The sequence below is a fragment of the Electrona antarctica genome (genome assembly GCF_951216825.1).
Source record: "Electrona antarctica genome assembly, chromosome: 5".
NCBI lineage: Eukaryota > Metazoa > Chordata > Actinopteri > Myctophiformes > Myctophidae > Electrona > Electrona antarctica.
Window position 1 is genome coordinate 11,540,571 of NC_136810.1, and position 17,502 is coordinate 11,558,072.

At 40.6% G+C, this 17,502-nt stretch overlaps 1 protein-coding gene across 2 annotated transcripts; it reads right to left on the reverse strand.

The window, feature by feature from the left end:
• Positions 1–3,167: 3,167 nt before the first annotated feature.
• snx22 (sorting nexin 22) lies at positions 3,168–14,062 on the reverse strand. 2 transcript variants are annotated; one of them, XM_079501103.1, is made up of 7 exons: positions 13,817–14,062; positions 10,246–10,329; positions 8,238–8,342; positions 7,810–7,904; positions 6,428–6,457; positions 5,608–5,675; positions 3,168–5,124 (listed from the first exon to the last, which is right to left on the reverse strand). In XM_079501103.1, the coding sequence occupies exons 1-7, from the start codon at positions 13,901–13,903 to the stop codon at positions 4,994–4,996; spliced, it is 600 nt and encodes a 199-aa protein (XP_079357229.1). In that variant the 5' UTR covers positions 13,904–14,062; the 3' UTR covers positions 3,168–4,993. The 2 variants fall into 2 exon arrangements, with proteins under 2 accessions (XP_079357229.1, XP_079357230.1); XM_079501104.1 differs by lacking the exon at positions 13,817–14,062 and adding an exon at positions 11,558–11,602.
• Positions 14,063–17,502: the final 3,440 nt, after the last annotated feature.

A 17,502-nucleotide genomic window follows, 5' to 3' on the forward strand; every position in this document is an offset into this window, starting at 1 on the left:
CAACACTTTGTCACCTGTTGGTACTCTAAACAGACACATACATGTATACAAAGGGACACACATTGCTGGGCATTGGAGTGCTGCATCCTATGGTTGCACCACTCAAAAATGATGAATGTAAAATGTCCATCCATCCATCTTCAACCGCTTATCCTTAGTCGGGTCGCGGGGGCAACAGCTCCTCCAGAGTGCTCCAGACTTCCCTCTCCAGAGCAACATTAGTGACTTCCTCCTGGGGGATTTCGAGACGTTCCAACTCCAAGGCCAGTGAGTCGATGCGTTTCCTCCAACTGCGCCTTGGTCTGCCCCGGGGTCTCCTCCCAGTGGGACATGCGTCGAGGACCTCCCTAGGGAGACGCCCGAGAGGCATCCTAACCAGATGCCCGAACCACCTAAGCCGGCTCCTTTCCAGGCGAAGGAGCAGCGGTTCTACTCCGAGTCTCTCTCGTGTGACTGAACTTCTCACCCTATCTCTAAGGGAGATGCCAGCCACCCGTCGAAGATTTCGGCCACTTGTATTCGCGACCTTATTCAGTTATTCTTTCGGTCATGACCCACACTTCATGACCATAGGTGAGAGTAGGAACGAAGATTGCTCTGTAGACAGAGAGCTTTGCCTTCTGGCTCAACTCTCTTGTCGTCACAACAGTGCGGTACAGCGACTGCAAAAATGTAAACCGCACATAACCGCAAAAATGGAAGAAAGTAGACCAAAGCCTGAGGCAGAATGGCAGATAAACCGTACATGACCGCAAAAATTACCTTGCTTTTGCTGAATTGACCCCACGACAAAAAACTCCCATAGTCCATACCAAGATTTGTGAACTGTTGTGATAAAATTAAAAGGTTAGCCAATTGACTACAACTACAATTCTGTACAGAGTAGACTGCTAGATGTACTACTAAACAGAGCTGCTATATTCTGAGGCTTTTGTTGTATAGCCTACTATTTAAATCATTTAGAGAAAACATGCTATTTGTTTCAAAAAGCTTATCCATATACAACTTGTATAAACGATGCAATGTGTATAGCTCTGTGTAACACAATGCTGTACCCCCAACTGTATCATACTTTCCCCATTTCCCCTGTTTTTATTATATTTTGACACTTGCTTGCTTTAGCAATGTAAAGGTATGTTTTCTCATGCCAATAAAGCTCATTTGTTGCCCAAAACATGTGACGAACACATGAGCACTTTAAACCAATAATGTGCATTGGCTATTTTCAAACAATTCTTGGGAATAAATAAATAAAAATAATATTTACAAGCTACTTTACAGAAAAACAAGCCAGAAGTCGTTTAAAATAAGCAGACGTGGCAACACTGGTGGCCAGCGTCCAGGCATAGGGTACTTTCTTTTTCCTCATGTTATGTTTTAAGGTGATAAACTCTGCAATGTCTAATTTCATTGATTGATTGATTGATTGAAGAATTTATTAACAGTTTGCAGAATTACAGTACATTTCAAGCACAAACTCAATACAAAGGCTGTTAACTGTGAGTGGACGACCCAATTAAGCATTACACTTGTTTCCAACAGGGTCCACCATGTTCAAATCATCAAAACATTTAGAGACGTACAAATAGACACTTCTATAGACAGAACAGGAATTCATCAAAAAGGAATTCATCAAAAAGGAGGTAAAAAGGGAAAAGAAATATATACAGTGAGGGGAAAGAAGGGGGGGGCGGGGGGGGGAAGAAGGGGGGGGGGCGGTCATACCAACTCTTATGGGGTTTCATTGTCTGCAGGTCTGTAGCTTTTTTTCTCTTTCTGGTTTCTTTTGCACTATTCTTTTTTACTTTTGTTTTATGCATGATCCTAATCCAACTAATTGCCTTGTTGGAATGTGCTATACAAATACAACTGCCTTGCCTTACCTTACCATGCCTTGCCAAGGAATGCTAAATAACATGACACGGTATTGGATCTAGGCTACTTGTAGATCTGTATGTTAAGAGGAAAGCGCTACATTTACAGTACTATATCATCCAAAATAATCGTTTGGATAATTGGATTGTGTGTTTCACTATCCTCCTCCTACAATAAAAGTCAAGTATTACTTGATCAGTTAGGCCTACCAAAACCAGAGAGAGGAGCCTTACATGAGAGATTAACAGGAGCAGTGTTGTAAGTAAATAAACATGTACTCAAGTACTGTACTTGAGTAAAAACCCGAGGAATGCTTACTAGTGTATTATTAAAGACATGCTGTATTTTTACTTCTACTCCACATCTCAATGGCAAATATTGTACTTTTACTCCACTATAATTATTTGAAAACTTTAGTTACCAGTTAATTTGTAAATTGTAATACAAAACATTGCATCAACCACTTTATACCTCTACTTAAGCCATTTTAAAATAGCCTATCTACAAGCCTACAACGTGTCCCCTTGTGAGCTTGTAGTTGTAGATCTGATCTGCTTTTTTGAAAAGATTCTTATACATTTTGAACACTTGTGAAAGTATATTTTGATGCCAATACTTTTGTACTTTTACTCGTACATTTTCAAGACCTTTACTTGTAACAGAGTATTTATTTCTGCATTGCAGTATTGATACAAGTACTTTTTCCACCACTGAAAGGAGTAATATCTGTAGTGATCTACAGTTCTGTGCATTATTGGCCCAGCAGATAGGCTTGCTGATAGTGAGCATGGAGGGAAGCTTGCTCAGGGTCACTCAACCAGGCCAAATACGCATGGAGCCAAGAATCAAACCAAAGGGTCTTCTCATTCCCAGACGTTATCACTAAACTACAAATGCTTTGCTTGAATTCTTTTCAGGCTAAAGTGCTTGTCAGTAGTACAGCCCAAGGCTGTTCTGATAAGTGGAATGGTTACACTTACATGGGTGGTGTACACTTACACTAAAGTCTGGGCAGTCAAGTGTAACTGAACCTTTCATTTCAGCTATCAGCTGCATTACATTACACAAATCTACCTAATGGTGTAAAAATATTTTTGCCAACTTTTGTACAAGTAAATTATTGCATAATCATGTTTTGCGAATGAACAGAGGATTTATTTTGAATGTGCATTATGGTTCAACATATCAGGGTTAATTACAACAAACAACCCAATATTCACCTATTGAAGTTCGTCTGAGATTTTGAGTCGCCCAGAAAAATCTATGAGCGGTTCACAGATGGAAGTCAGGAAGTGTCTTCATTTACATTTTATTATTCCAACAACACTCGCAGTAATTATTCCACAAACATACAAAAAAATGAAGCCATCGTCAACATTGAAGACGCAAAGACATTTTGTTTGGAACTGCTTCAAAATAGTATGAAACAATTATCCACTGTGCCCCTGAAACCTACTAAAAAAGGGACATTAGACTGTTGTAAATCACCTGTTGTATTATATAAATTGACAGCACCTGTAGCGTCTATGCTCTGTACCCTTTTTTGAAACAGTGTCTTCAAAAGCTTAGTGCGCTCAAACACTGACAAATGCATCCGTTGCTCTTTGAGTGTGAGAGTTGTCTATAATTTCTAAGTATATAATTAATGCTTAGTGCATCATTAACAGTCTAAAATGTCAAACAAAATCTTCTAAAAAGGAAGTAAAGCCCCCGTGTCTTGTCTTCCTGCTCGATAAAATGAATAAAAGCTTTTAACTTGGTTGGCTGCATGTCACTACCATCTCCTCGGTATGCGTGTTCATGCTTCAGAAATCCAACAAGCACAAGCCTGTGCAAGATGTTTGAAATGTTGCTCCAGTAGCCAACTATTTATCAGTACACACACTTTGACTAAAACACCTAGCTGCACATGAGTCATATTTGCCTGACCCCATTATTACAATATAAAATATAACATAAGCAGGTAACGTTCAGCTTGCTCAAGGACACAAACCACTTAACCCTAAGTTGACCTTGTCCCATGGTGGTCTATACTTGGTCCTTCTTTTTTCCCTCTACAACAAATCTCTTCAGCTAAAACAGCCGATATAGAAGCTTACAATTATGGATTGTAAAGTCATTTTCCCCTGAATAATGTTCGCCCCAGAATAGGGATGCTAGGGTTCATGTGGTTTTAAAGCCCCTGTCCACACACACACACACACACACACACACACACACACACACACACACACACACACACACACACACACACACACACACACACACACACACACACACACACACACACACACACACACACACACACACACACACACACACACACACACACACACACACACACACACACACACACACACACACACACACACACACAATACAGGTGTTTAAAGTTATTGTGGCTGAATAGAACTCAGGCTCAAGTGCTGGACATAGCTCATCAAAGAGATCAGAGATCAAACTGTATCTTAACCAAAGGAATTATATAAAGAAATAAGATATTGTGCCCTAACAGGTGAAAACATGGGCGATGTCAATCAAGCTTGGTCTGTTTGTACAGACTATCCTGAGAAGAGGTCTGATCAGTGGGTGTACAAGGCTTTAACCACTGTAAACCTGGCGTCCCCTCTTTTGGACTTACTTAAAATTATGGAAGTAGTCAAGTAGACAATAAGACAATCTACAAGCACAATGCATCATGATCTAACACATAACATTGCACATGTCAAAATAGGGGACCATTTGCATAAAATAGCAACTCAACACGGTCGACACTGGTCAACAAATTAGTTTTAAGTGGTTAAGAGAGACAAATGGCTGTGTGATCAAACCTTGTACCCCTTGAGCCACAGAGTGAGGTTGAGAGACCATGGCTACCGAAGGTCACAGGTTCAATCCCTGTGAATAGAAAGGGGTTCATCACTGCCAAAGTGCCACTGAGCAAGCCAGTAGGACCCCATACCTGCTCCATATATGATCATGGGGCATCACACGTAGCTGCTTGTGCACGGTGACACCTCAATGAAACCTCCTCATTCCACTGTGTGCAAATGTAGATGACATAATTATGTCAATTACATTGACATTTTGTAAACCGCGTCTTTAAAAAAAAAAAGCTCTATAGGGAGGTACTGGGGTCAGTCTGGGACAGAATGGGAGAACTGGGTTTGGTGCAGGTGGTGAAGCTGACCCTGACGTCCCTGGGATAGAAGCCCTGGAGAACGCCGTCCACCACCACATCAGGAAGGTCTGTGGAAGAGAAAAATGGTTCGTCTACATTAGAACACTGGGTCAAAACACATTTGTATGGGTCCTTTATTTTTTGGTTTCCTACATTTAATTACCGGTATTATAATTTCAAAACCTTTTTAAAAAAAACAAAAATTGTCATGAATTCAATACAAATTGCAAAAGTGTAAAATCAGCCATTACGACACCAACAAGGTCTGCCAAAAATACATAGACTAAATCAACTGTAGATTTAGTCGACTAAAATCTTATATTTAGTCGATTAAAAAAACTTGACTAACTAAAACCTTTTAGATGACTAAAATATGACTAAAACTAAAGTTTTTATTCAAAAGACTGACTAAAACAAAATTAAAGGCAAATTCAGATAATTTTAAAAGGCATTGGCATAGCGTGGTAATGCGACATGCATTGTGTGTACAATTACACATTTCGCAGGAGAAATGCACAGAAGTCCCCCTTTAAACTGAGAGTATTTTATACCTGATATACAGTCGGACAGATATGGGTCCCGTTCATATCCCACCACACGCCGATGCTGTTGCTGCCAGCTGAAAGAACAAGAGAATGAATGTCCACAACATTGTTCACAAAAAGAGAGAATAAAAAACAGAAATGTAATGTTTGTTGAGGGCATACGTCTTTCATATGGCGCCGTTTAATAATAAATTAATAATATCTGGGACTTATAGCGCTTTTCATGACATTCATGTTTATACTATTTTTAAGTGGTGCAACCACTTCAAGTAACAGCAATGTCTGTCCCTATGTATGTCTATCTGTTTAGGGTACCAACAGGTGCAAAAGTGGCGCTGTTGAGCTAGAAACAGAGAGAGAGAGAGAGAGAGAGAGTGTTGCCTGCTAATTACAATGTGGAGCATGCCTGCATGCGAGAGACAGAGCGGGAGGTAGAGAATACCACACTCTTACTTGTGAGAGAGAGAGAGAGAGGTCTGCTAATTCCCCACATTTCTCAACCGTTTCGGACATGGGCCGGCCCCCTGAGCGCGTTCCTGTGGGTCTGGAAGTTCCGGGGACACCCACACAGAGTTGCACCACTTATCTTTTTAGCCCCTTTTCTCTCCAATTTAGTCATTATGCCAAATAATTCCTCCCGACACACATTTGTGTCTTGTCACTGGCACTGCTGTTGTATCCTACTGACTCACCTGCCAGTGAGGATCCCCTCAATTTAATTCCTTCCTTTATTTTTCTCTCCACCGCCCCAAACACATTCCTTGTTTTTTTGTTTATTGATTATGCCGCCTCAGAAAAAATGTCAGTAATGCTTGTCTTGTCTTACCTGTAAGTGTCAGAGTAATCCACCAGAGACCTGAAATAATAATGTCCCGTTTAGTCATTTTTCCTGTCTCAAAGAGACCATACATGTCATTGTCTATTCATATTTTGGGCCATACATTGAATACAAAGAAAGAACATTTTCCTGTGAAAGGCTTCATTTTTAGATTTCAATTTTTCCCATAGTCATTAAACATTATCAAACTTACTGGAATAACCAAAACAATGTTGGCTATACATCATTGCACGGTTAAAGCACATCCTGAATGCAAACAATGCAGATTCTGTTTATGTGCTAAAGAGTGAGTTTGAGAGCTGTTTCACCATACATTGCAAGCCAATGCGGAGGCCTTTTGATCATCAGTGTCTAATCAACGGGGCAATGGCGCAAACTATCTCACCAATTGGACTTTTTTCATTATGAGAAGATATCTACACAAACAAAACATTGGAAAGTACACAACCAAAACATCTACCAAAATGTCATTGCGCTTTAAGAAGTAATGGACATTTCTTCCATAAATCATTATGTTCCCCAGGGACTATTTTAGGAAAGTTTCCAAATCAATCTGTGCTTTTACATGGATGTAAAGGGCTTTGCATTAATAAATGCCTCCTCATTTCCATCTCACAGTCTAGAACGTGAAAGCCAATAGAACTGCGTAAATCTAGCAGGAGAAACAGTTCCTGATGCTTTTTTATGCTGCCCTGATCTCCATCTACAAATAGACAAGCTAGATATAGTCCTGGGATGCATCTTAAAACTTTGGTTGGAGTAGGCCATAAGAGTGTGCTGCTCTATAAAGACAAGCTTCAGGAACTACTGTTTAAAATGTCCTGGTGTCATATCAAATAAAATAAATACATGTTTTGAATTTTGGGGCGGACAGGACTCAGGAGATAGACCTGGAGGTTGATCTATCAGTGTCAAAAGGCCAGTGACGTTCTCAGGTGTTCTCATACTGTTCCAAATTTGTAAGGGACAGACCAATATACTGTATGAGCTGAATCTTATACAGGAAGCTTATGTTTATAGCATTTAACTCGCTAAAACTACACCCTGCAAATGTTCCATCCCAATGTCCTAATGTTGCAGATAAACCACCCTTATGTGAGGGCTTACTCCATGCTGTTAAAGGCTAATAAACAATACAGTGGTTTTGTTTATGGTACATCTGGTAGAGATTTAGATTTTATTTCTCAGACTACTTTCTGTTACCGTTTGTCTGAGCTGCTTATGTTTTTTTACTCAAAACAAACCATCCAGTTCTTTGTTGTTGGTACTTCTATTTGGGACATGACATGAAATAATTTCTCTTAGCACTACAGTACTCATGACGTTACTGTTCAATCTGTGTGTTTATCGAGTCGGAGTGAAATACTTACTCCAGACTGCTGATCTTGTTGCCTGTGTGGAAGTGTTTTACGTGCAGGAAGTCTAACAGCACTTGAGGCACATCTTCATTCTGATACAGGATGTCCTAGACAAATTCCAATCACAAAGAAGTTTAATACAGAGCATGCATTCACTGTATGCGACACTCGATCCACAGCATTAACTCGGCCATATCTATCTCTACTCAATGTCTGACATATGGTGCTTTTTCATGGTCAAAGGTTAAGTCAAGAAGGTCCATTATTAGTTAATACATTGTCATATATCAAATCACACACTAATCATTACAATAGTTCCACCTCACTGCTAAACTAATAACATAAGTCAAAGAAATAAAATAAAAGCCGCCTTCAAGCAACTGTTTAATGTGTTGGTAAGATTTTATCCAATAGCGTCTCCTGTTCTGAGATCCTACTACCTGGATGTAGTCTTCAAGTTCCTGTCTCCTCTGCTCCAACGGTTTGGTCCTCAGATGGGGGTTCCTTTTACTTGGGAAGTCTGGAGTGTGGATAATCTTCCTCAGCTAAAAAAAAAAAACACAGAAACCCTTAATATACAGTACACCTTACTGGAACCTACAAACCCTTAATACGTGTACATCTTATTGGAAACCTTAAAAAAATGTACACCTCACTGGAACCATTAATACATGTACACATTACGGCACAGGTGGGCAACATTTTTGCACTCATCAAACACCATTTTCGTCCTCCACTTCGCAGTTCCGTGGACCTCTAATATTAACCCCCAACTGACTGCCGAGTGTGACCGTGGACCAGGCCACTTCATGGAGCCCACCAGAAGTGTGACCGTGGACCCGGCCTCAGAGTGCACGACCTGGACCAGATGTGGACCAGGCCCCTCCATGGAGCCCACCCTGTCTATCTCTCTTCTATTCTTTCTTCCTATTCCCCCTCTACCCCCCCCCCCCCTCTCCCCCGACACGGTCGAGGCAGATGGCCGCCCACCCTAGAGTCGGGTTCTGCCTGACGGGTTCTGCCTGCCTGGGGAGTTTTTCGTTACCATTGTCGCAATATTGCTTGCTCTGGGTGGATCTTTGTTGGTTGTAAAGTGTCTTGAGACAACTTGTTGTGATTTGACACTTTAATAAAATTGAATTGAATTGAAAACCATTCTGGTGAAAATTCACAGTTGTGCAACAACAGCAATGTCTGTTGACTCATCCAACTGGAGAGAGAAATCGAAAATGATTTCTTGTGTTTGGCGAGAAGGTGGCAGACAAGACAGGACAATGCAGTGCTCGCATTAACTTTACAATCCGGCTTTGTGAAAACAGACTGCCGTGTTGATTCCGATTGAGATTTCAGGTCCTTCATCCTTATAAAAGGAACTGGTTGGAAAAGTCTTGTCAGATGATTCGTAGTTTGTCACTGTGCAATTGCTACAGATGAGATACCATAAATACATTTTCCATTCTTCCTGAAGTCATTCTCAATACGGTTGTCTCGTCTCGTTAGCCGTGTTCGAAATGTAGTAGTAGCCGAGTACTAAACGGGTAACACACCTGGACAACTCATATGTTTGTTGACAAGGTCGTTCTAGGTTCATTTTGCGCTTATGGATCACTGTTGGGCAGTGTTGGCCAATCATAGGAGTTATGGTAAATGGTGCATTTATATAGCGCCTTTATCCAAGGCGTTTACATAGATTGGGTGTACATTCACCCATTCACACACACATTCATACACCGATTGCGACGGAAGCCATGCAAGGTACCAACCAGCACATCGGGAGCAATTTGGAGTTCAGTGTCTTGCCCAAGGACACTTCAACATGTAGACAGGAGGAGCCGGGATTCGAACCGCCGACCCATGGATCATTGGACGACCTGCTCTACCTCCTGAGCCACAGTCGCCCCAAGAAGTTGGCTGCTGGACAATGTGTGCCCAAAATTCATGTAATAATTAATTATTGGTCTACATTACGTCATGGTAAAGTACTGTATATTTATAATGTTTAGTGTGTATGTGTGAGATAGACTTTTTGTACAGTATGAACATACATGTATATGTACTGTAGTTTACAGTATCTATGTCCTTGTCCGTGCAAGTTATTGCAGTGTGTGTGTGTGTGTGTGTGGGGGGGGGGGGGGGGGGGATACAGTAAAAAGTAACAAAGCTCTTAAGATTCTTCCACTTTCAAAGTCAAGTGCAGCTTCCTTGTTAATGTGTACAAGTGCGGTTCTGCTGACTACACTAGCAGTCAAGGAAGACTGACACAGCGTGCGCGCGGACTGTGTCGCCAGCGGAGTTGGATGTCCGTGTGATATTTAAAGCTTTTATACCTGAGGCCAATTATAGCTAATGTTACAAAAGCAGTTCCCGATTGAAAGGTATAACAACGAAAAGGGGTTCCAGATCTCTAAATGGTTTCAACAATGACAGGACAATAAACAGTGACCGTACTTTTCTGTGGAGGGTCTGGAACTCGCTGGATCTTCTGAGCACATAGTGCTTCCTCCCATTAAACAAGATCTCCACTCTGAAAAGCTGGAGAAGCAGACAGACAGACAGACAGACAGAGAGAGAGAGAGAGTTTTCAAGTTAATTGCTGTTGTAACCTCAGAGCCCAGAGTCACATGTGTTTCGATGTATTTCAATTATGATGTGATTTCTTATTTTCTATTAATCTGCTGATCTAGTATGTTCTATAAGAAGCCATTGAGTTATTATTTCATGTTCATGATATGGCTGTGGTGCATATTATTGCTGTGAGTCTAGCAGTGATTGAGAAACCCCGCCGGTCAAGACTAACCTATCAAGCTAGACTGATTGAGTGATTGGCACTCACAATGTTTGTGGCACCTGGAGTGTGGATCTGGCAGTTATTGGGTTATTTCCCAAGTCTTGCTAGTTTCTATTGGATCTTATTGGATACTACCACTGGATGAAGTGAACCTTTCTATTGTGGATTATTGGATTTCTTGGATCAAGACATTCTATTAAAGGACGAACTGTGCAAAAGAGTTAAAGGGTGGTAAGAGGAGACTAACTTACCACACTCACAGCATAGACTGGTTTGCATTTTGCCCCTTTCGGGACCCTTGGTTACCTTTTCTGAATTTTGGACGGGGTCCCTTCCTAGTTATTCCACTCTCCATAAGACGCAGCTTTGCCACTGTCTGTTCACGGAGACCCGCGTAGTCGCTTCAGTGTTGATGCAATGTTTCAAGTAGGAGACCGCGGAAACGTGTGCGAAGCGGCGTTGCTGTTAAGTATTTTTAATCTTTCTTTGAAGTTTTGGCTTCTATAAAATTCATCATTGTAACATCTCATCAACACTCAAGCGACCACACAGGTCTCCGTGAACAGACAGTGGTAAAGCTGTGTCCTATGGAGAGTGGGATAACTAGGAAGGGACCCTAGGGTACCGCTGTCCAAAATTCAGAAAACCAAGGGTCCCGAAAGGGGCTAGGTGCCAGGAGGACACTACTTGATTTTCAGTAAACCTTTTTAGGACTGTTATATATTTTTTCGTTTAAGGGCATATTTTGTTATTCAAAGCGATATTTTGTTTTTGGGCTTAATGTATTTCAGCTAAACTTATTTACCACTTTATTCTGAACTGACCCACCACCTCCCTCATTTTTGCTATAATTGGCACTTAAATTATTGTTGCAACTGTTATACTATCACAAATAAATATTTTTAAATGAATGCAGGAAAACAAAGCCACACTATTGCTAAATTATCAAAATTGATCAAATTGAATACTAACTTTGTATAGAGGGTATGCGCGTGACATCATTGTTATATCTGGAGGTTACGCTGACTTTCTGGCCTTGACAGCCCATACATCCAAACAGAAAATTCTGACGGCATTAAACTGTGTTAAACGACGTTAAACTCGCTTTGCCACTCATTTTATGCATACCCTCTATTGCAGTGGTTCTCAACCTTTTTCATATCAAGGTCCATTATTTATTCGGTATTTGAGGCCATGGACCATTTGAGATTTTACCCTCTCAGACCCAAAACGTAGAATATTTTGTCGTTGGATAAGACAATTCCATGCTGTATTGACGGTACCATCAAAATAACAATTCTTCTATAGTCTACAATTGTGAAGACTTCTTTTAAAATAAGTAATGCAGATGTTTAAAAATAATGTAACTCTTGATTTGGTTTCATGTTAATGCTCCTCAAGAGTTAACCTAAAGATCTATAAGGGTCCATTTGGTTAAGAACTCTCCATATTTTAGCTGGGGACCACCTGGAACCCCCTCAAGGACAACTGGTGGTCCCCAGGCCTAGACCGGACCACTGGTTGAAAGCTAAGCACTGCTATCGGAGGAGACCCGAGGCTTTCTTCACCCTCCCAATGACTGATTGTGGGGGTTAGCAGAGATGGAGTACTTGTAGAGAGGCTGGGGAATTGGGAATTGGCTTTACTAAATTGGGACTTGAAGGGGAGGAAATGTTTTTCTTTTGTCTTGAAGCACAATAACATAGTCTTTTCATTATGTCTGCCCACAATCTCTGTGATTCATACAGTACGTTTGTTTACCTTAGTCACTGATACTAAAATCTGATTGTGACTTGACACCCATACTGAAAAGAAAGCTAAGCACTGCTCTATTGTGATCATCACATCCATTAGGGGGAGACAGAAAGCAGCACAGAGCCACTTAACTAGGAATTCAGTTAATGTTGTCTTGGATACAAGACTACTGGTACACAAACTGAAATATGATACAAAATAAAGCCACACTACGGCATTACAGAATCTATTTGTACTCCTAGAGCTTAGCTGTGTTGTTGGGTTAGACAAGAGAAGAAACATCATAAACCAGCTTGAAGACATTTAGGTTTTCTCAGATTTATAGACACTAGTGACTGACAGGCTTGTGACACTTAATGGCAGACACTGTGGGTCATGCCATGGTCAAGTTACTGACCTAACAACCATGATGCCTGAACTGATCAGTGATCATGATGCCTGGCTTTTTACAGTATGCATGCACAAGAATTACTCTGCTGATTTTGTCTCATAGACACACAAATGTACAGACGAGACGATGTGTACAATCTGTACACAAATCTTTCTTATTAACAACCAAAATATCCTGGTTAATTAAACCAACACAATGTCTCCATTCAAATTTGTAAAATGTGATTTATTTTAGAGACAATTTCCTGTTTTGCCTACAGGAAAATGTATACATTATGTTTTATTGTAGGACAGGCTTATTAATTCCTTATTTTAAAACAAACTAACCAACCAATATGCCATAGCCAAAAAACCCCAGTGATTTGGAGACCAGACAACCAAGACTGACTTGTATTATGTCCCTAGAGTGCAGTATGTGTGACATCCACAGCAAATTCCACAGACTTCTGTGAATTCCTGTCATTTTTGAGTCTAGGTGTAGCTGCAGTGCTGCCTAAACATGGTTTACCATGATGAGAGCTTGACAAACACACGCTTGTGCCCTGCAGGATGTACGCCTATACATTTACAAATATGAAAAAAAGAAAAACCCGTTTCACTGGGCTCGTCATATTGGAAAGCTCGGGATTTAGAAAGTCTATTTTCCCCTGAAGATATACCCAACACTTGAACGGTCCAGGCCAAAAAACAATACTTTTTAATAGTGATCAGATTCACTGATCAGTCACAAAAAAATGCTATTTTTTGTATTAAGCAATATTACAGTTCAGTTCAACTGTGTGACATATGTTGAGTTCAACTGTCCAATAAAACTACCAAACGAAACGAAAGCTCCCGTAGCTTTCCTCCATGCCAGCCAGGCTGCCACAGTTCTGTCAACAAAACTTACCTTACCTGTCGAACCATTTACTGTCAACTTGTGGACACGTCAACGTTCACATTGCGTGTCTGTCTGTCTACACGTTAGACAGTTTCAATAACCAGAGTCAATGTGCGGCATTATATATCAGATCACATTCGCCAATATTACCAAGCCGACAAGACATATGAGATAAAATGAAATCACACCGCCGTGCGTGTCCTCACCTTTCTCAACTTTCCAGAGTCATCAACTTCCCTCTCCAGCGCAGGGATCGAAACCTCTATCATGAGGGAAATCTGCTGCAGCATCATAAGAAACCTTAAACAATGAATTAGCTACTCTATCCGTGTGAGATCAGATCTGACGCCACACCATTAAGGGTCTCTTTCCTCGCTTTAAGCACTTTGTTTTGTGTTGTTGAGGAACTGAAATGGAGTGGTTTGATGTTTCTCTCTCCGTGAGAAATCCTCCTCGGCTGCAACACTGTGTTCCAGCTCCACCTACAAACTAATTAATGGGTGGGCAGCTGGCACGCCCACGCTCCTCCTGACATGTTTGACAGCAGAAATACAGTGGTTCTCAGTATTTATTTTTGTCAAGGAAACCTTGCGGACCACCATTTCAAAAGATTTTGTGCCAGCAAAACCCCATAATCGGCACCCCATAATCGTGGGGTAGACATGTGTTGTTGTATCAGATCTACAAGCTCACCGTATCTCATCAAGTAATACTACTTTATTACTACTTACTACTACACTATTAAATGTAGGCATATGCTATTTTCAAATAGCTAAAGTATTATAGGATTAAATAGCTTTAACTGAGTTTATGCTATTTTCTAATTGCTATTAGCTGTTTTCCTGGGGACTTTGAGAATTACTGCTGCTATAGTAGCCTATAGGCCTACTTGATCTTGATCGGTGCAGCCCCCATTTTTATTTTTATTTTTGAGGGGAGCTAGCCCCTATACCCAGCTTTGTGTGCGTCTGTACCCCATAGCGATGATTTGATTGGCTGAGCAGTGAGCACCCCATAGCAAAGTACGTATTGAGGATAAAAATCACACCCGTGTGAATCATCATACATCATCTCATTCCAGCATAATTTGTGTCCTCACCTTCGTCTTCAATGTTTGTGTTTACACAAACACTCAAAGCTGGCCATTCATTGTCAATGGCATTCAATATTTGTGTTTAAACCCTCAAAGCAGGACATAGGAGGGGCTAGCGTCCCTCAAAAAGTGAGGACAGAAAAGTGAGGACGCCTATTGTGATGGTGATGGTGTATGATGATAAGAGCGCCCCTCACTTCACACGGGTGTGATTTTTTTTAAACAACGTTGAGTCACTAAGTTACACAAAAAAGAAATCTAATATAATATATCATAATATAGAGTAGACTATAAAACACCTATCATACAGAATATATAAAACAGAAAAAGTTTGAAAAAACAATAGACCGGGCACTAAATAGAGGAATAGCCTTTATTTAATTAAAAGACAACTGCCAACATGTTTCGACCATGAAAGGTCTTTAGGGCAAAAAGAGAAAAGAGAAAAAGTTGACTGAAAAAGATCAACTCTATTACCATTAAGTTTCAGAGCAGGTGAAAAGTTGATCGTTCAACATTATAGAAAACATGTTATTGCAAATATGAGGTTTTTAGGAATTTGCTTTGGAGCATCAGCAGTGTCAGCTAGCCCAAACAACATAAAGGAACAATAGTACAATACACTAGCTGGTTTACTGACAAAGTACATGTCCATACAGGACTTACACGGGTACATTGAACAGACACGGCAGACATGAGACAAACCGCTTCGGTTTCTTCAACATTACACAGACTGAATAGGCATACAGCATGAGATAGAGCATGCAGAGCTTTAGTAACGGCTTATAATAAAGCCTTTGTTCTGGAACAGACAACATCACAAACCCTTTGAAATCTAAAATCACTTCCTGATGTACAGGAACACAAAGTAAACCCACATCATCCATATACAGAAATAAGGATGTAACACTGAGATCTGGTTCCTAAACCTTTTAATCCAAGACCCAAAAGAGGAATTAGACGTATAGTGAAAATAGCAGATCTACAAGGCTACAACATGTCGCTTCACACCACGTAGATCTGCTACTTTCACAAACTTCTTAAAATGTTTTTTAAATGTTGTGATTTTGTTTGTTTAAACTTTTTCAAATCTTCTAAATGTATAGGACCGAAAAACGTGAGTATTTACCCGTGACCCATAAAAACCACAAAGGTCTGTAGTCTGCATGCTCTTTGTCAACTTACAGGTTTGACTCACTGGTGCAAAGTTTCAACCTGAATGTTCTCAGGAAAACTTTATTGTTTTGGAGTCAGATTAGTTTACAATCCCCTTGAGGGTAGGACCAGTTGTTCTTTTTTGTCCTTTGTGCATGTAAATAAACAAAACTTAAACCTATACTATACTCAAACTTGTATTTCAACTTTTAAAACATCCGATTATTTTCTTCTGAGTTTAGAAACATTTGTTTCATACTGTGGTAATTAAAGTCCCTAGCATGAAACCAAATCTCCTCAAACTCGAGACTAATTTGCAGTGTACAGTCTCACTCACTCTCTACCATGAGAGAAGGATCACAACCAACATGTAATTTAACAAGGCACTAAACATGTGCGAGCTCACGACAGCAATGTGACTGCTGTGACTCAGCACGCCGTGCTGAGTCACAGCAGTCACATTGCTGTCGTCATATGATGTGATTTACAGAGCACCGATTTCTTTAACTTCTGATTGATTGATCGAATACTTTATGAACAGTTTGCAAATAGTACAGTGGGACGATTATACAATGATGCTATTGTTTCCATGGTGGTCCTGTGTGTATTCACTATTCAGTGTATCCTGTGTATTCAATTCAGCTGCTAACTTCTAACAAGTTTAGCACGGTTTCAGTCACTCTGCAGAGCAGTGGTCTGCAGGTCTCGATCAGCTTGTGAATGGAGGTTCTGTCTGTCCAATAGAGTTCATCTCCATGGTGACACAGAGTCACATGTGCTTCCTGTGAGCATGTGACCTGTGATTTGTGTCTTTGCTTCCTGGTTGATTCATGGTCTGTGTTTTATTTAAGCAGCAAATAAAGAAACTCAGTCAGCACAAAATGTGTGACCTTCCCGAGTCACAGTTCAGCAGAGTAAAAAAAGAAAATAAGTCATTGTTGATGTATGTGCGTGTGGGTTGCTTGCATCATGAAATCCAGAGGGTCATATCTATTTTTATCCACTCAAACAAGAAGGAAAAACTGTGTGTGTGTGTGTGTGTGTGTGTGTGTGTGTGTGTGTGTGTGTGTGTGTGTGTGTGTGTGTGTGTGTGTGTGTGTGTGTGTGTGTGTGTGTCAGTTGTCAGTCTTCCTTGACTACTAGCGTGTAGCTATCATTGTCTCAAGTCATAGTGTCAGCAGAACCGCACTTGTACACATTAACAAGGAAGCTGCACTTGACTTTGAAAGTGGAAGAATCTTAAGAGCTTTGTTACTTTTTACTGTAACCCCCCCCCCCCCCCCCCCCCCCCCCCCCACACACACACACACACACACACACACACACACACACACTGCAATAACTTGCATGGACAAGGACATACATACTGCAAGCTACACATAAACATACAGTATAAAGTATCTCTCACACATACACACTACAAATTATAAACATACAGTATTTTACCATGACGTAATGTGGACCAAGACAAATTACATGAATTTTGGGCACAATGACACATTGTCCAGCAGCAAACTCCTTGGTCAGCATAACTCCTACGATTGGCTAACAGGGACAACACTGGACCAATCAGCAAGGGTCAGAGGCTGTTCTCTCTGTTGGCTACTGACAAACCCATCAGCTCTCTCTCTCTCTCTGTGTGTG